This window comes from Podarcis pityusensis (genome assembly GCF_964106645.2).
Source record: "Podarcis pityusensis genome assembly, chromosome: 3".
Lineage (NCBI taxonomy): Eukaryota > Metazoa > Chordata > Lepidosauria > Squamata > Lacertidae > Podarcis > Podarcis pityusensis.
In genome coordinates this window covers 18,703,989-18,718,368 of record NC_138026.1, presented here as the reverse complement: position 1 = coordinate 18,718,368, position 14,380 = coordinate 18,703,989, and the positions used below count along the sequence as shown (strand labels likewise).

The 14,380-nt window shown below is 52.7% G+C and overlaps 1 protein-coding gene across 1 annotated transcript; it reads right to left on the bottom strand.

Moving 5' to 3' along the window:
• Positions 1-1,964: 1,964 nt before the first annotated feature.
• Positions 1,965-12,419, bottom strand: GDF7 (growth differentiation factor 7). The gene is made up of 2 exons (XM_081000017.1): positions 12,056-12,419; positions 1,965-4,155 (listed from the first exon to the last, which is right to left on the bottom strand). The coding sequence occupies exons 1-2, from the start codon at positions 12,402-12,404 to the stop codon at positions 3,182-3,184; spliced, it is 1,323 nt and encodes a 440-aa protein (XP_080856143.1). The 5' UTR covers positions 12,405-12,419; the 3' UTR covers positions 1,965-3,181.
• Between the last annotated feature and the right edge of the window lie 1,961 nt (positions 12,420-14,380).

The window sequence follows — 14,380 nt, the reverse complement described above, 5'->3', positions numbered from 1 at the left end:
GATGAGCGCTGCAACCTCAGAGTCGGTCACGACTGGACCTAATGGTCAGGGGTCCCTTTACTTTACTAATAATTAATTATACCCCACCCATCTGGCTGGGTTTCCTCAGCTACTCTACCAAGTTGCAGCCTGATCTAAGGTGAGTCAGAACACCAACACTACCAGCATACAAACAGTGTTCAAAATTAGCCAGGCTCTAGGTGTATTTTTGCACCTGGCTATCGGCCACTTGCGACAAAGTGAAGATGCTTGGGTGTCAAGGATGGTACCTGGCATCTCCACCATCAGGAGGTGCATGCCTGGTGGTCATTGGTTCTGGACTGTTTTCACCCACTAACACCACATTTTTCAGAATTCTATCAGTTATACTTTATCCGCACAACTGGAATGAATTTCAGGAACCAAAATGCTTTTTCTGTGCAGCCTGAGTAGAAGCGGTGAACAGCGTTATGGTGAATTGTTGTAGCTTCTCTTCACTTACTCCAACCAACTGCCTAGCTCACCGTTGTGAAAAGTATTCCTACATTATGAATGGTCTGTGTCACCATTGAGAAAAAGAGGTCGGAATAGGCCAGTATATACTGTATGTGGACTGCCCCTGGATCAAGTGACTTTTCTTATTTAAGCTGTCAAAGCTCTTAACCTGGCTCAAGGTTGTCATCTGAACTAGCCAGATGTTTAACTGATAAATCACAGCCAGTCAATCCTTTGAAAAATAGGACTTTAGAGCCATCTTTCCCAAAAACGGCAACTCGGCATTCCGTTTTGGCGACTGCCATTTGGCTATTAGATTAAATGTCTGAGTTTCTAACACAGCATACAACTATATATGGTTTTATATGGAACAGGTCTCAAATTCATGTTTGAGTTAAAGGCGGATTCTGGGTCTTTTGAAGAACTGAAGACTGCTGCGCTAATGTAACCAAGAAACAGAAAACCAAGATGAGGCCAGTTATACAATTAGGTTTTGTCAACATCAGGGAAAGAGGGATTTCTTATGGCAGGAATGGGGAACTTGTGGCTGGTCAGATGTTGCTACAACATTTTCCATCACCCCTGGCCTTTCGCCATGCTGGCTGGGACTGATGGGAGTCCAATATCATCGAGGGGCCCAGGCCAACATCTGGAGTCCTCGGCCCCAAATGCTGTTTAACCTGCTCCCATCTGCAGGCCAGTGAAGAAACATCTGACAGTGGTAAAGAGGAGTTTAAAGCAGGAATGGTCAACTAGCAGCCTGTGAACACAATCTAGCCCATGCTCTTGCCCATGGAAGCCTTGCCTGCCTAGACTGAGAGCCTTGGTACAAAGACGAGATAACATATATCACTTATGAGAACGCAGGAAAATGTCTTCCAAGCTGAGAGAGTGAGATGGGCAGACAAAAGATTCCACATTTGCTGTCTTCGCATTTTGTGAGTCATTCTCCGGGCACGGATAAATGCTGAGAACATGCGCTCCATTAACTGTCAAACCCTCATTGACATGTAGCAGCTTTATATCTAACAGGGAATAAGGGATGTATTCACAATACACTTCCAGGCCAGGACAACCATCAGAGAAGCCCTGAGAATTCAGAAACTGACCACCCACCAAGCATGGCTAGAGGATTTTCATCTCCAAATAAGCCCTGGTGGAAAATCCACCAGGGTTCGGGGGGTGGGCGGGCAAGGATTTGTTGATTAGCAACACATGATCCTATGCATGTTGACTCAGAAATCCCAAGGAATTCAATGGCGCTCCCAGGCAATTATGCGCACACAACAATATCAGTGTTACACTGCAATATGAAATGTGTGTACAGTGGTACCTTGGTTCTTGAATTTAATCCAGTCTGGGAGTCTGTTCGACTCCTGGGACTGTTCGAAAACCAAGGTGCAACTTCCAATTGGCTGCAGGAGCTTCCTGCACTCAAGCAGAAGCTGCGGAAGCCATATTGGCCGTTCGGCTTCCAAAAAACATTCGGGAGCCAAGCCGTTTGACAACCAAGGTACCACGGTACTTAAGTAAGACCTTATTTCAGTGGGATTTGCTTCCATGTAAGCGTTCAAGATTTCACCTGAGAGCAGACTCCAGTGAACGCAGAGGGAATCACTTACTTCCTGGTGATTATGCCTAAGAGATTGTGCTGCTAAACAACATACTGCCCGTTTCTTTGATATGCCACTAGAGGCAAGCAATCTTCCAAAAGAAAGAAAAGTCAAGGAATGTGGGGGGAGAGAGAGGGAAAGAGGGAAAAGAGAGGTGTCACAGAGCAGTGGTGTCCAAACTGTGTTCAGGGGCTCCTCAGAAACATTGCGGATGGGTAATGGCAGACAAACTGCCTTAAAAGACGGCTGGTCCACCACTCTCAATCTTCCCCCATAACATGCAGCCCCAGAGAGATGTTTGGTGGGTTGCAGGCCTCGGTTCACACAGGAAACTGGTGGGGCATTTAAGCAGCCTCCGCACTGACTATTGAGAACTGTGTGCCGCCTAGACAATCTACCACCAACACTCACAAAACAAAACAAAATCATGAGCAAAAATGAATGTGAAATGGCTTCACTGGAGATAGCTTGAAAACCACCGTTTCAGATTATTCACACACACACACACACACACACACAACCGTTCACCTCAGCTAACCTCCTAGACTGGTTGGCAAAGGTGTTCTCAAGACTGTCATCCCATTTCCTTCTCTTAAAGTGCCCATTTGGTGGGGTGCAGACTTACAGAAGGGTGCTAGGTCACTCACTCATTGTCTAGGGAATAAAGGTCACTAGCATCTGCAGAGGGAGGGAGGAAAAGAGAGGCGAAGCCTGCAAAATCCCCCCTTTTCCAGCGGTGCCAACTGAAACAAAATATTGGGGGGGGGGGCAGGGAAGCTCCGCCTCACATAATCGATCACATGATGATGGGCAGGCACACCATTTGAATAGCAATGCCTATCAACTTTGGGGAAGGGGCAGGCGCCCTCGAATATTATATGGGGAAGGGTCCTAAGAAGATGGCTCCTCTTTATGCCACACACGCACAATGCACGAGTGCCGTCGGGCCAGGCAGCCAAAGGCAGGACATCGAGGCGAATCTTGGCATCTTCTTAACTCGCTGCATGCAAGACGCGCGCCACGGAGCCCGGGAAGCGAAGCAGGCGAGGACGGGGGAGGAGGAGGAGAAGAGGCCTTCGCTTCTTCCGACGCCGCTACCTGCACCCGCACGTCTCCACCACCATATCCTCGTACTGTTTGTAAACCACGTTGTTGCCCGAGTCTATGTACAGGATGCTGATGGGGCTGAGCTTGGACGGCACGCAGCAGCTGGGCGGCGTGGCGTCGGGGTCCATGGAGTTCATGAGCGTCTGGATGATGGCGTGGTTGGTGGGCTCCAGGTGCGAGCGCAGAGGGAAGTCGCACACGCCGTCGCAGTGGTACGCCTCGTAGTCCAGGGGCGCGATGATCCAGTCGTCCCAGCCCAGCTCCTTGAAGTTGACGTGCAGGGCTTTCCGGCTGCAGCGGCTCTTGGCCTTCTTGCCGTGGCCTCGCCCCCCGGCCGCCCGGCCCGCCAGCGTGGTCCTCCGACGGCGGCGGCGCTGCTGCTTGGCTAGGGGATCTTGTCCCGAGTCGGGGGGCTCCAGCAAGAGCCCGGGACCGCCACCCAGAGCCTTGATCTTCTCTCGGATCTCCTTGAAGAGGTTCTCCTTCCGCTTGGTGCGCGAGAAGACCACCAGCAGCGCCCTCTCGTGCGGCTCCGACGGCTGCTCTCTGCGGAAGCCCAGCTGTCCCGGCGGGAGGAGTCTCCCGGACTGCTCCGAGACGACCCTCAGGAGGAAGCAAAGCGACGGACGAGTATGGCGAGGGCTGCCGCCTTCCTCGGCCCCGCCCGTCAAGGCTGCCCACACGTCGAAGACTTCCCACTTGTTGGGCGACGAGGAAGAAAGGCCTTCCGAGTCCAAGAGGTCGCCGGCCCTGGAGTCTAAGAGGCCCGGCTGGTGGCTTTCCCCTTCCGGACAGGAGGAGAGCAGCAGCCGGTGGAGGAGGCCTTCTGGGGAGGTGGCCAAGCTCCGGTTTCCCGGGGGCTTGCGCAGGATCCGCAGCTCGGCGCCCACCACCTCGTCCAGCTCGGGCAGGCTGGAGATGTCGAAGAGGTAGCGCTGCGCCGCTTCCGACGGAGAGTCATCTGCAGAAAGAGAGGAGGGGGACAGAAGGAAACGTGAATCAAGAGCAAGCGCAGAGCTGTGCGCCCTAAAAGCCGCGCCTGGCCCGACGGCGCGGTTGCCTTGTTACCCTGGCCTCTCCCGCCAACTCAGGCCTGGAACCTGGAAGTGTCTCTTGGGGACTTCAGCTGCCATCAACCCCAGCCAGCAGGGCCAGTGGTGGGAGCTGTCGTCCAGCAGGGAACCCTCTGCCGCGAGTCGGGGTTCTCCTGGATCAAGCTATGCGTACTTACCAGGCATGGCCCCTGAATGCGCCTAACTGGCTGCTAGGAAGCTGCTGCCCATGAAGCGAGCGCTACTTTGCCCGTTGCAGGGCCAGTAGCGCCCCAGTCCTGAGACTGGATGGTCATCTGTCGTGGATGCTTTCGCTGAGTTTCCTGTATTGCAGGGGGTTGGGCTAGATGACCCTGGGGTCCCCTCTAAGTCTACGATTCTATTTGTTACGGGAGAAAGAAAGGGCTTCTGAACATACCCAGAGGCACTTTGATCGCTACTGCTGCTGCGCCGGACATTAAAAGGGAGAGGGTGCGTCTGACAGCTCAATTAAGCCCCGCGCTTCTCGTGTATAGACAGGGTGCGCAATTGTGCGACCGTTTACAGAGCAGCTCCTCCGAAACTCGTTCTCGCTGCTCAGGCCTGGTGGAATGTTGCAACGTCACCTCTGAGCGTGTGTAGAAAACCCGGTCTAAGGTTGCCGGGCGGGACAGCGCGGCCGAGGTAAAAGGGCCGTGCGTTTTGGACCTGCTTTTCGTCTCATTTTCGAAAAACAAGCCCCTGGAGAGGCTTGTCTTTGAAACAGACGAGCCTGGGTCCCTCCCTCCTCTCGCCAGCCCGCGCCTTCCTTCGGGGAGAGACAATGAGAAAGATCTTTACAGTAACCATCTGTATTTATTTCCCAGCCCTCGGATCGAGCAGGTTCTGGAAGGTTGTTTCATGTCTTTCTTGCCTCCTCCGTGCCAAGTTAAACATTTTCCCAATCTGCCAAAGATCATTTTGTTCACGTGTGTGTCCATCTATATCCTTGGAGTTGGGGCGCAGAGAGGAGAAAGAGGACCGAGCCGCGTTAGTTAGGGGTCTGACTGCTGTTGAAGGGGTCTGACCCTGCGCACATATTCTTAACCCTTTCCCACCCGCCCTCCCATGTAAATGTTCCGAGCCGGACGTAGCCCTTTTCCTGGGACTGATTAACGCATCAGACGTGACAACAGATAAACAAAAATCGGATTAAAATAAATAAAAGGAGGGAGGAGGAGAAGGGGAAAGAAGATTTCTCAAATGCGGCCCCTCCGGCACAGCACCACTACGCGTCGCTTCTTATATACACGCACAAAACGGGCATTGCTGAAAATACGCTGAGCGTCTATTGGAATCATTCTTACAGCGCGATCCTATGCATTGGCTTCAATAGGTTGCTGCCTCCGAATCACGATCTTAAGCGGATTGCTGGGGAAGCCACTCTCAAGGGGGGGGGGGAGTGTTGGGTCCGATCGAAGTTGGCCTTCCAACTGGAAGGAGCCAAGAGCCTGCATTGGCTCCACAGCTTCGCCTTAGAGAAGATACGTGTCCAGTGATTTCAGCTGAACTTGCTCCCTGTTCGAGATTGACTCGCTCTCCCATTCTTCCCTTGCTAAATAAATCCTGAAAGGGTGATGATAACCCACCCTTCCAGGTTGACTTTGAGAACGGGAAAGAATGGGAAGATGCTGAGAATCATTTAAAAGATCTGTTGTTGCTGCTGTTTTAAAAAAGTGATCATATCTTGGAAGAGAGACAAAAGTAGAGTTCTTTAACACCTGGCGGGGTGGACGGTTAGAGTATTGATAGTTCGGTAAGGTAAAGGTAAAGGGACCCCTGACCATTAGGTCCAGTCGTGACCGACTCTGGGGTTGCGGTGCTCATCTCGCTTTATTGGCCGAGGGAGCCAGCGTACAGCTTCCGGGTCATGTGGCCAGCATGACTAAGCCGCTTCTGGCGAACCAGAGCAGCACACGGAAACGCCCTTTACCTTCCTGCCGGAGGGGTACCTATTTATCTACTTGCACTTTGACGTGCTTTCGAACTGCTAGGTGGGAAGGACATGGGACCTAACAACCGGAGCTCACCCGGTCACGGGCATTTGAACCGCCGACCTTCTGATTGGCAAGTCCTAGGCTCTGTGGTTTAACCCACAGCGCCACCCGCTTCCAACTTTGATCTTTCGGAGCCACCTTCAAATATCTGTCACATGGAAGTTTGAGCAAGCTTGTTTCCTCCTGCTCCGGAGGATAGGACTCGAACCCATGGCTTCGAGGTACAAGAAAGGACATTCCCACTAAATATCAGGAAGAAGTTTCTGACAGTAAGAGTTGTTAGAAAGTGGAACGGACTCCATCGGGAGGTGGTGGACTCTCCTTCCTTGGAGGTTTCTAAGCAGTTTGGATGGTCACCTGTCATGGATGCTTTGGTTGAGATTCCTGCATTGCAGGGGCTTGGACCAGAATCCTCAAGGACCCCAAGTACAATTCTATGATAAGAAGGAACCTTTCATTGATGTCTTAATTCATAGAGCCCAGGGCTTTCCTGGGGAACTCAAATCAATGACCCCCTTACGCACTGGGGTGGAAAACATCTCCACTAGGGTGGAAAACAGCGGGCTGATTTGTTGGCTCCCCCCTCCCCGCCCCCCAAAAAATCCGACGTAGAAGTCTGGATAGGAACAGATAAGGAGGGGAGGAGACCCCTTTGAATTGCTCAGCTGGTTTCAGTTTTGCTTTGAAACTCCCAGAAACCGCAGCCTGCGGGCCCTGCGCTGCGCTCTTGGAAGCAGATTCCTAAGAGGGGAAAGCAAGCAGCTCGGACAGATATTCCCCGGCGTCGAGTCCTCCTTCCTCTTGGCCTTCAAAGAGAGATCGGGGGGCCCCCTCTCAGAAGCCAATGGGCCTGCACAGAGGGCTTCTCGCTTTCAGCCCCCCTGGAAACCGGGCTGCTTCCGACGAAGGCTTTCCTTTTCCTTTTTGAAACCTGGCACTGAGCAGAGGCAAGACCCAGCCCAAGTCCCACGAGATTCCAGTCACCATATTCAGAGTGGGGGTTTCCCGTGTTGCGGCAAAAACTTGCCAAAAGGGTATTGAGACACCTTAAACGCCGGCAGTTTTACCGCGGCGAAAGTTTTCAGGAACCGCATAAGCTTCCAGTCTTCAGAAGCTTATGCTGCAATAAATGGCTCCGGTTCTTATGTTCTCACAAAACCCATTGATTTCAGCAGGTGCTTCACCTGTTCAACTCCCTCAGGTGGGGTGGATTAATTTATATATGTATAGAATCCTTAGGGCGGGGGCGGGGGATGAAGTTAAACGTGCGTATGAATGTGCGTAAACTCGCAGACCGGAATGCAAGCATACCCGCTTTTTCGTGTTTACCCTTCTAGTAGAAACGGGAAGAAATAAGCTGCTGCTTATGATATTTACTAACGGGAAGGTCCAGCCACGCAGCTGGTTCCCTAGACCTAGACCTAGATACATGCAGGAGCGAGGAAGCTGTGGTTTTCCAGATGTTGGTGGACTTCCAGCTCAACCAACATCTGGCCAATGGGCAGGTGGTCCAACAATATCAGAAGGGAGGATGGGACATTTCCCCCAATCCCCACCCCTGGATTTAGCTGTTAGATTAGATTGATTTTATATATATCCTCTGGAAACGAAATTCACTTTTATTTCATTTAATTTTATTCATATGCAAACCTAGGTGTGTAATTAAATCAATCGATCAAACGACTAAATATTGTACGGTTGAAGCTCGTGTGACTCAAGATCTCTCGATCTGCCTCTCTTTAAAACCAGGTCACCGATCTACCGTTTAAACCTTTGAAGTTGCAGAGCATAAATCGGTCTAATTCCGTTAACTTCGGTGTTGAAGTCTGAATCAGATACAACAGGAGCATTTTCAGTCCTCCTGGGACGGTTAGCATCCTTTATGGGAAAACTTACACCATAGCTACAAATGCCCCCTTAGGTTATATCCACCAAGGGATATAGGTTGTATCCCTTCCTAAATATTCTCACTAGGAAGTTGACCCCCCTTGATATTCCGTGCTGAGCTGGATTTGACCTCTAGATTATTTGTGAGCAATCACTAACGAACCGGGAGATCTTTCCAACAGCGCCTGACGATGATGACCTGCTGTTCAACCCATTCAGACACGACAATTTCAGGAGGAATTTCGTATGTGTGTGTGCTAAGTGTTCAGCTGCCCTGAATTCAGTTAGGCTAAATTCAGTTATCCTGCGCCCAAAGCCCACATGCCTCGTTTTCACCCCAAAAGGGACAAGCCGGAGTTATGGTTAGCCTGGCGGCGCCCTGACTTTTTAAGCACAGCGGAACCTCAAACCTCGCCTCCCTTTGAGGGCTTTCTCTCCCTGAGGCAGACCGTCTTCATGGGCGCGGGGGGACCCATAAAGAACAAAACTTCTCCGAACTCACATAGCACTTCCTTTCAGCTATATAGCCCGGGATCCCCTTTTGTCCTTTGTCTTTTTTAAATTCGCTTGTATTCTGTTCTGAAGCGTATCGAACCCTTCCGACGTTTATATGTCTCCACCAGCCAGGTTGCTCAGTGCAAACTGCCCCCATCAGCCTGAAAAATTGGGTTTTTCGTTCTGCTAGAAATAGCGCTCAACTCTGGCGCTTCCCCCGCACCCCTCCTCACCCCAAAACTAACTTAACTCCGGGCTTATGGTCTCCTCTCCACCACCACCCGCAATAAAGAACAACTCGGGGGCGCACAACGTGCGTTTACCGGAAAGTTTGCTCCCCAATAAGAATGCTTAGCAGCGCAGCCTTTGACAAAAAGACGAATAATGTCCCGGAACTACTATGGCAGAGAGGGTTACAGCCGAAGTAGATACACAGTTGTATTTTATTTTTAAAATGCTTAACTTCGGTTGGGTCGCGCGTTCTCTCTCTTATTTCTGCGACTTCACCGTTTATTTTTCATTTGTTCCCGTTTTGAAACACGGGTTTGCGCGTCAGCCTCGGCGCAAACTCATGGAAAGGCGATTCACACGAATAAATAGGTGTCCCAAAGCCGAACACAATTAAAGCACTGTAAGCGCCGGGGCTCTGTAGAGGAATCACAGAATTGTTGAGTTGGAAGGAACCTCAAGGCCCATCCTGCCCAACCGCCTGCAATGCAGGAATCTCAGCTGAAGCATCCGTGACGGATGGCTACTGAGCGCGTGTTTACATCGCTCCGTCTTCAATCTGATTGTTTTAAAACTGGCTGGATTGTGGCCGGTTAAGTAAATAAAATAGCTGCTGTCAGAAGCAGAGTGGAGCGCAGCACTCAAAAGCGGCTTGAGATGTTGGTTAGTCCGCTGCAGGCGAAAACAAACCATTTCCGCCCCGCGGAGCAGGCGCGATGGGTTGTTTTGCTTTTGGATTTTTTACGTTTTCGGTGAGAAATTGGCCTCTCCCTTCAGTTCCTTCGTGTCACCTTCTTCCCAAGAGGGGTCGCGTGCCAAATGGCTCCGGGCAGGGCAAGCGGGAGAGGGGTTGAGGTGGGAGGCAGTGCGGTGGGAGGCAGGCTGAAGCGCCCCCCCCCCAACTCGAAATGCGTTTACAGCGTCCTGAACCTCTCCACACTTTAATGGCTCCTCCAGCGCAGATTAATGCGCTCCAGATGAACCAAACTGTAAAACAAAGCGCGCGAGCGCACGCACCCTTCCCCCACCCCACCGCACCGCTTCCGTACCTTGCCAAAGTTGGGGGAACAGGAATGCCACCACCCAAGACTAGGACCCCCCAAAGCTAAAGGAAGGGAAGCGACGTGGGTGGGTGCGGGGGAAAATAAAGTTGCTCTACGTTAGTCTTAACGCCCCAGGTGACGGGGTGAGAGGGCTGTCCCCTCCCTAGCAACCTGGCTGTGCCAGCCCAGGAAGAAGGAGGGCGCAAAGTGGCGCGCGACGCGTGGGGAGGCGGCTGGAACCGTGCGTCTTTTGCAGGAGCGCGGAGCGCACTGCCTGGACAAGAGTCCCGCCTGCCCAGCGATGCTCTGGGGAAGAAGGTGGTTCAACCCTCCTCCTGACCCTTGCAGGCAGGTTGCGCTCTGTTCCGCGGCGGAGCTGTATTTGCATGAGGAAGAAGGCGCCCGCGAGGATTGGTCGCCCGGCGGCCACCGCCGCCTCCCCCCTCCCTCCTTTGCCTTACACCTGCTATCTCCACCCACTCCGTCGTCCAGCCAGCAAACCAGATGCACCTCAGCTCTCTTTGCCCGACGCCAGGTGGCCTCCCGAGTCAAAGCGGGCCGCTGAGCTGTCACGCTCGCTGGGTGCCAAAAGCTGGCCCACCCACTGGCAGAAGAGAGAGGGCCCGGAGAGGGAAGCGGCGGGACAGCGCTGAGCTCTCTGCAGTCTGCAGAAAATCCGCCACACAGTGCATTTGGACAGATTTTTCTTGCTTCTCGCTTCAGCTGAAAAATCTTATCTGGTCCGGTCTGACCTCTTTTCTGCTCTCAAAAAAAATATTGGTCCAGTTCTCTCTCTCTCTCTCTCTCTCTCTCTCTCTCTCTCTCTCTCTCTCTGCCTCCCTCCCTTCCTCCCTCCCTCCCTCCCTTCCTTCCTTCCTTCCTTCCTTCCTTCTTTTCTTTCCTTCTGCAGCTCCCTTTGGCTCTCAAACGGAACCGATTGTCAGAGAACGAATGCCACCCTCTGCAGAAAACTTTGCAGCTCTTGAGCAGAACTCCAACAGAAATCATTTGACTTTCCATTAAACCCCTTGGATTTGGGGTGAGCAAACCCTCCGCAGTTGTGGGGTTGTGTCCTATCAGGTTTGGGCTGGCCGCAGTTTTAGATAGACCCCTCTGCTTTCGCGGCTTGGATTTAAAACAAAACTATTTCCAGCTTTACATTTCCTTGGCTGTTTTCGTATGGTCGAATTACACGCTCACAGGACTGTAGCGGCCGCAATTCTCTGGATTTCCCCCTCCTCTCCCTGTATGCTTTTGCTTCGGGCCAACATTTATTTAACAGTTTGGGTTCACATTAAGTCCTCCCCGCCCCAGCTTGAGGGTACACGGTGCATTTTTCTCGAAACGTATGGGGTGTGATGTACACACAAATATTATATATATTAATGTTTTGCCATTTTAAACCACCCCAAAACAACAACAACCACGCAGCGACTCTCTTTTTCTTTCGAATTTGCAAAATTTAGACCAACCTCTCACTCGCAGAGCGCAGAGAGACGAGGTAACTATCACACAGTCGAGGGGCGTTTGTTGCTTTGTATTAGATCGAGATTAATATTTTAGATCGTTTAGAGTAGATAGGATTAGCTGGAAGAACCGAGAGTAACCTTTCAAAGTACTTTGCATCAGATTTGGACTGCTACCCTACCCCAAGAGGTTGGCAATGTTGATTTCAAACTAACCACCCCGAGCAAGAATCCCGATTCTCGCCTTGGAGTGGAATTGCAAGGTATCCAGTCCAAATCCGAACACCCGGCGTAACTGAAGGCCGGGCGCTTGCCCGAGGCAAATCGAGGTCCTTCTCTCTCCTCCACCGCTATGCGCAAGAACTGGGTTTAACTGGGGCGATCCCGGTCAGATTACTTGTTCGCTGGGAGGGGGCGGGTGAAGCCTGCAATCCTATGCAAACCGCTTACTTGGGGATTTGACCACAGGAGGAGAGGGGGAAGTGTCTCAAGCGAAGCGGGACTCACTTCGGAGACAATGAGCGCAAGAACCGGCTCCCACAAACAGGATCCCACCTGTCCTGGGCAGTCCCACCTGTCCCCTTGCGCGGGGCTCGACGGCTCCTGCTCCAGGGCGCAGGTGCGCTCTGGGCATCCCAACCCATTCCACCCACCGCCCTACCCGGGCTGGCTCACCTCGCGGCTGCGCCTGGTCTACGAAGCCCGTGACGGTGTCCGCTCGTCCGCCTCCTTCGACGGCGGGCACAGGAGGCTCCTTGCTCCGGGCCAGGCTGTGGTAAAGCGCTACCATGTAGTCGTGAGGCACCACCGTGCCGTTGCGGAACGCGCCTTCGCGCTTCGCCTTCCAGGCTGCCGAGGCGGCGGCGTCTCTGACGTCGAGGTTCTCCTCGTTGGCGGCTGCCGCTTGCGCTGCCGAGGCGGGCAGCAGGGGCCTGACGGCGGCGGCGTCCAGCTGCCACGGGCGCAGACGGCAAGCGCTCCAGAGGCAGTAGAGGCAAAGCGCCGCGGCCGCCCTCAGCTCCATCCTCTCGCCGTCGCCGTCCTCGCCGTCTGAAGCAGCAGCAGCAGACAGAGCTCGGCGGGCTCCGGGCGGCTCGCGCAGGGGCTTTGAGGGCTCCTCGGACTCCCCGGCCGCTTTTTAACATTGTGTTCACAATCCACGCCGACTCCGCCGACAGCGGCAGGAGGCTTTTTCGGACCCCGCGCAGCGCCCCCTGCCGAGCGGCCGCCGCTTGGCAACGACGGCGCTCAAGCCCTCGGACGCCGCTCCGCCGCGCGCGCAACGAAAAACCCAGAACCAAAACACAAACATTGTTGAGTCATATATTTGCTTTTTTTGCAAGAGCTCCTTCCTGCCTGCCCTCTTCGGTTTTTTTGAAAAAATGTTTCTCTCTCTCTCTCCTAAAAAAAAAAAGAAAAAAAGAAAACCCCTTTTTAAACTGAATCCGTCGGAAATAACACCCGTAACAAACTGGCCGAGGTGTTTTCGACGTGCGCCCGTTGCCAACTGGGCAGAGCGCAGCCGGGTGCCAAGAGGAGCGCCTCGGAGGACACGTTAAAGGGAACCTGATCGTGTAGAGAAAGAGCCAGAGATGTCCAGAGAGGGGTTTTCACCCGGAGCCCGAGGGGGCGGGGGTCCCTCTTTCTCCCAAGGTGGCAGGAATTGGACGCACCCGAGAGGAAGTTACACAGACTTTATAAACTTCCCTGAACTTGCAGAGGAAACGCGCTGCGTTGGCTGATTTCCCCCCTCCTCCTGCTCTGTGTCCTTTTCGATAGAAATCAGAGATCATTTCGCCAGCACCAACAAAAGAGATGTTAAAAGGGGGAGGGAAAAAAGAGCGCGCGCACGGGGGGGGGGAGAGACACCCCCTGGCAGTTTAATCCAGGAGAAGCGTGTGTGTGTTAGTAGGAGTGGCATCGTTTTGCTCTGGGAGTGAGGCCCCGGTGAGGAGTTACTTCCAAGAACCTTGCTTCGAATTGGCTGTTGCAGAGAGGACCACTCCTAGCATTCCTTGCACCAAGGGCACTGCTCGATTTAAACCGCTGCTGTTTCTAGTTTTTCCATCGTAGAATTGCAGAGTTGGAAGAGACACCCAGGGTCATCTAGTCCAACCCTCTGCAATGCAGAAATCCTGCCCACAGCCAATGGGGTGGGGTTGTCTCCAACCACCAACCTTCCAATTAACAGCCAGACACACTGTGCAATTGTGGCCTGTGTGTGTCTTTGGGGAGGGGCAACAACTGATAGTTTTCATTATCCTTTGTAAGCCGCCTTTGCAATGAAAGAAGGCGTAAGCAAGTGATAGAAAGGTTGTTACTCTTACTACCAGTACTGCAGTACAGTGGTACCTCGGGTTAAGTACTTAATTCGTTCGGGAGGTCTGTTCTTAACCTGAAACTGTTCTTGACCTGAAGCACCACTTTAGCTCATGGGGCCTCTTGCTGCCGCTGCGCAGCCGCTGCACGATTTCTGTTCTCATCCTGAAGCAAAGTTCTTAACCCGAGGTACTATTTCTGGGTTAGCGGAGTGTGTAACCTGAAGCGTATGTAACCTGAAGCGCATGTAACCCGAGGTACCACTGTAGTGCTATTGCTGGGCTTTTCCTCCTCCACCGATCTTTGCTGCGTTTTCAGTGCTACTGCTGTCTATCCACGTACTCATTAAGCCACAGAACAGCCACCACCCTGACCACAAGGAGCGCGCATTCGTTCCCCTGCGACCTTGATTTCGAACCAACCTAAACCTGGTCGTTTCGCGCGCGGGTGCAAGTTGGAAACGTTTCAGTTACGCAGGACTTTATTAGCAGAGATCGTATGGGGGACGGAGACGGGGACGGACCGGTGTGTCTCCAGATGTGACTGGAGTATAAGCTATGCTGGAGGCCAATTTCTGGGGGACCCCAACCCTGAATGATGCAGGAAAAAGCGGCACCCAAATTGGACACGCCTTAAATAACAACAAAAAAATCCAGGGTGTCGGGCCAGGATGCCTGTTCC

Bases quoted from the DNA above. Each gene is read 5' to 3' on its own strand.
- GDF7 (XM_081000017.1), bottom strand. From the start codon at position 12,404: ATGGAGCTGAGGGCGGCCGCGGCGCTTTGCCTCTACTGCCTCTGGAGC. The intron at 4,156-12,055 runs GTGAGCCAGCCC...CTCTTTCTGCAG, and splicing joins AGACCAGGCGCAGCCGCGAG to ATGACTCTCCGTCGGAAGCG.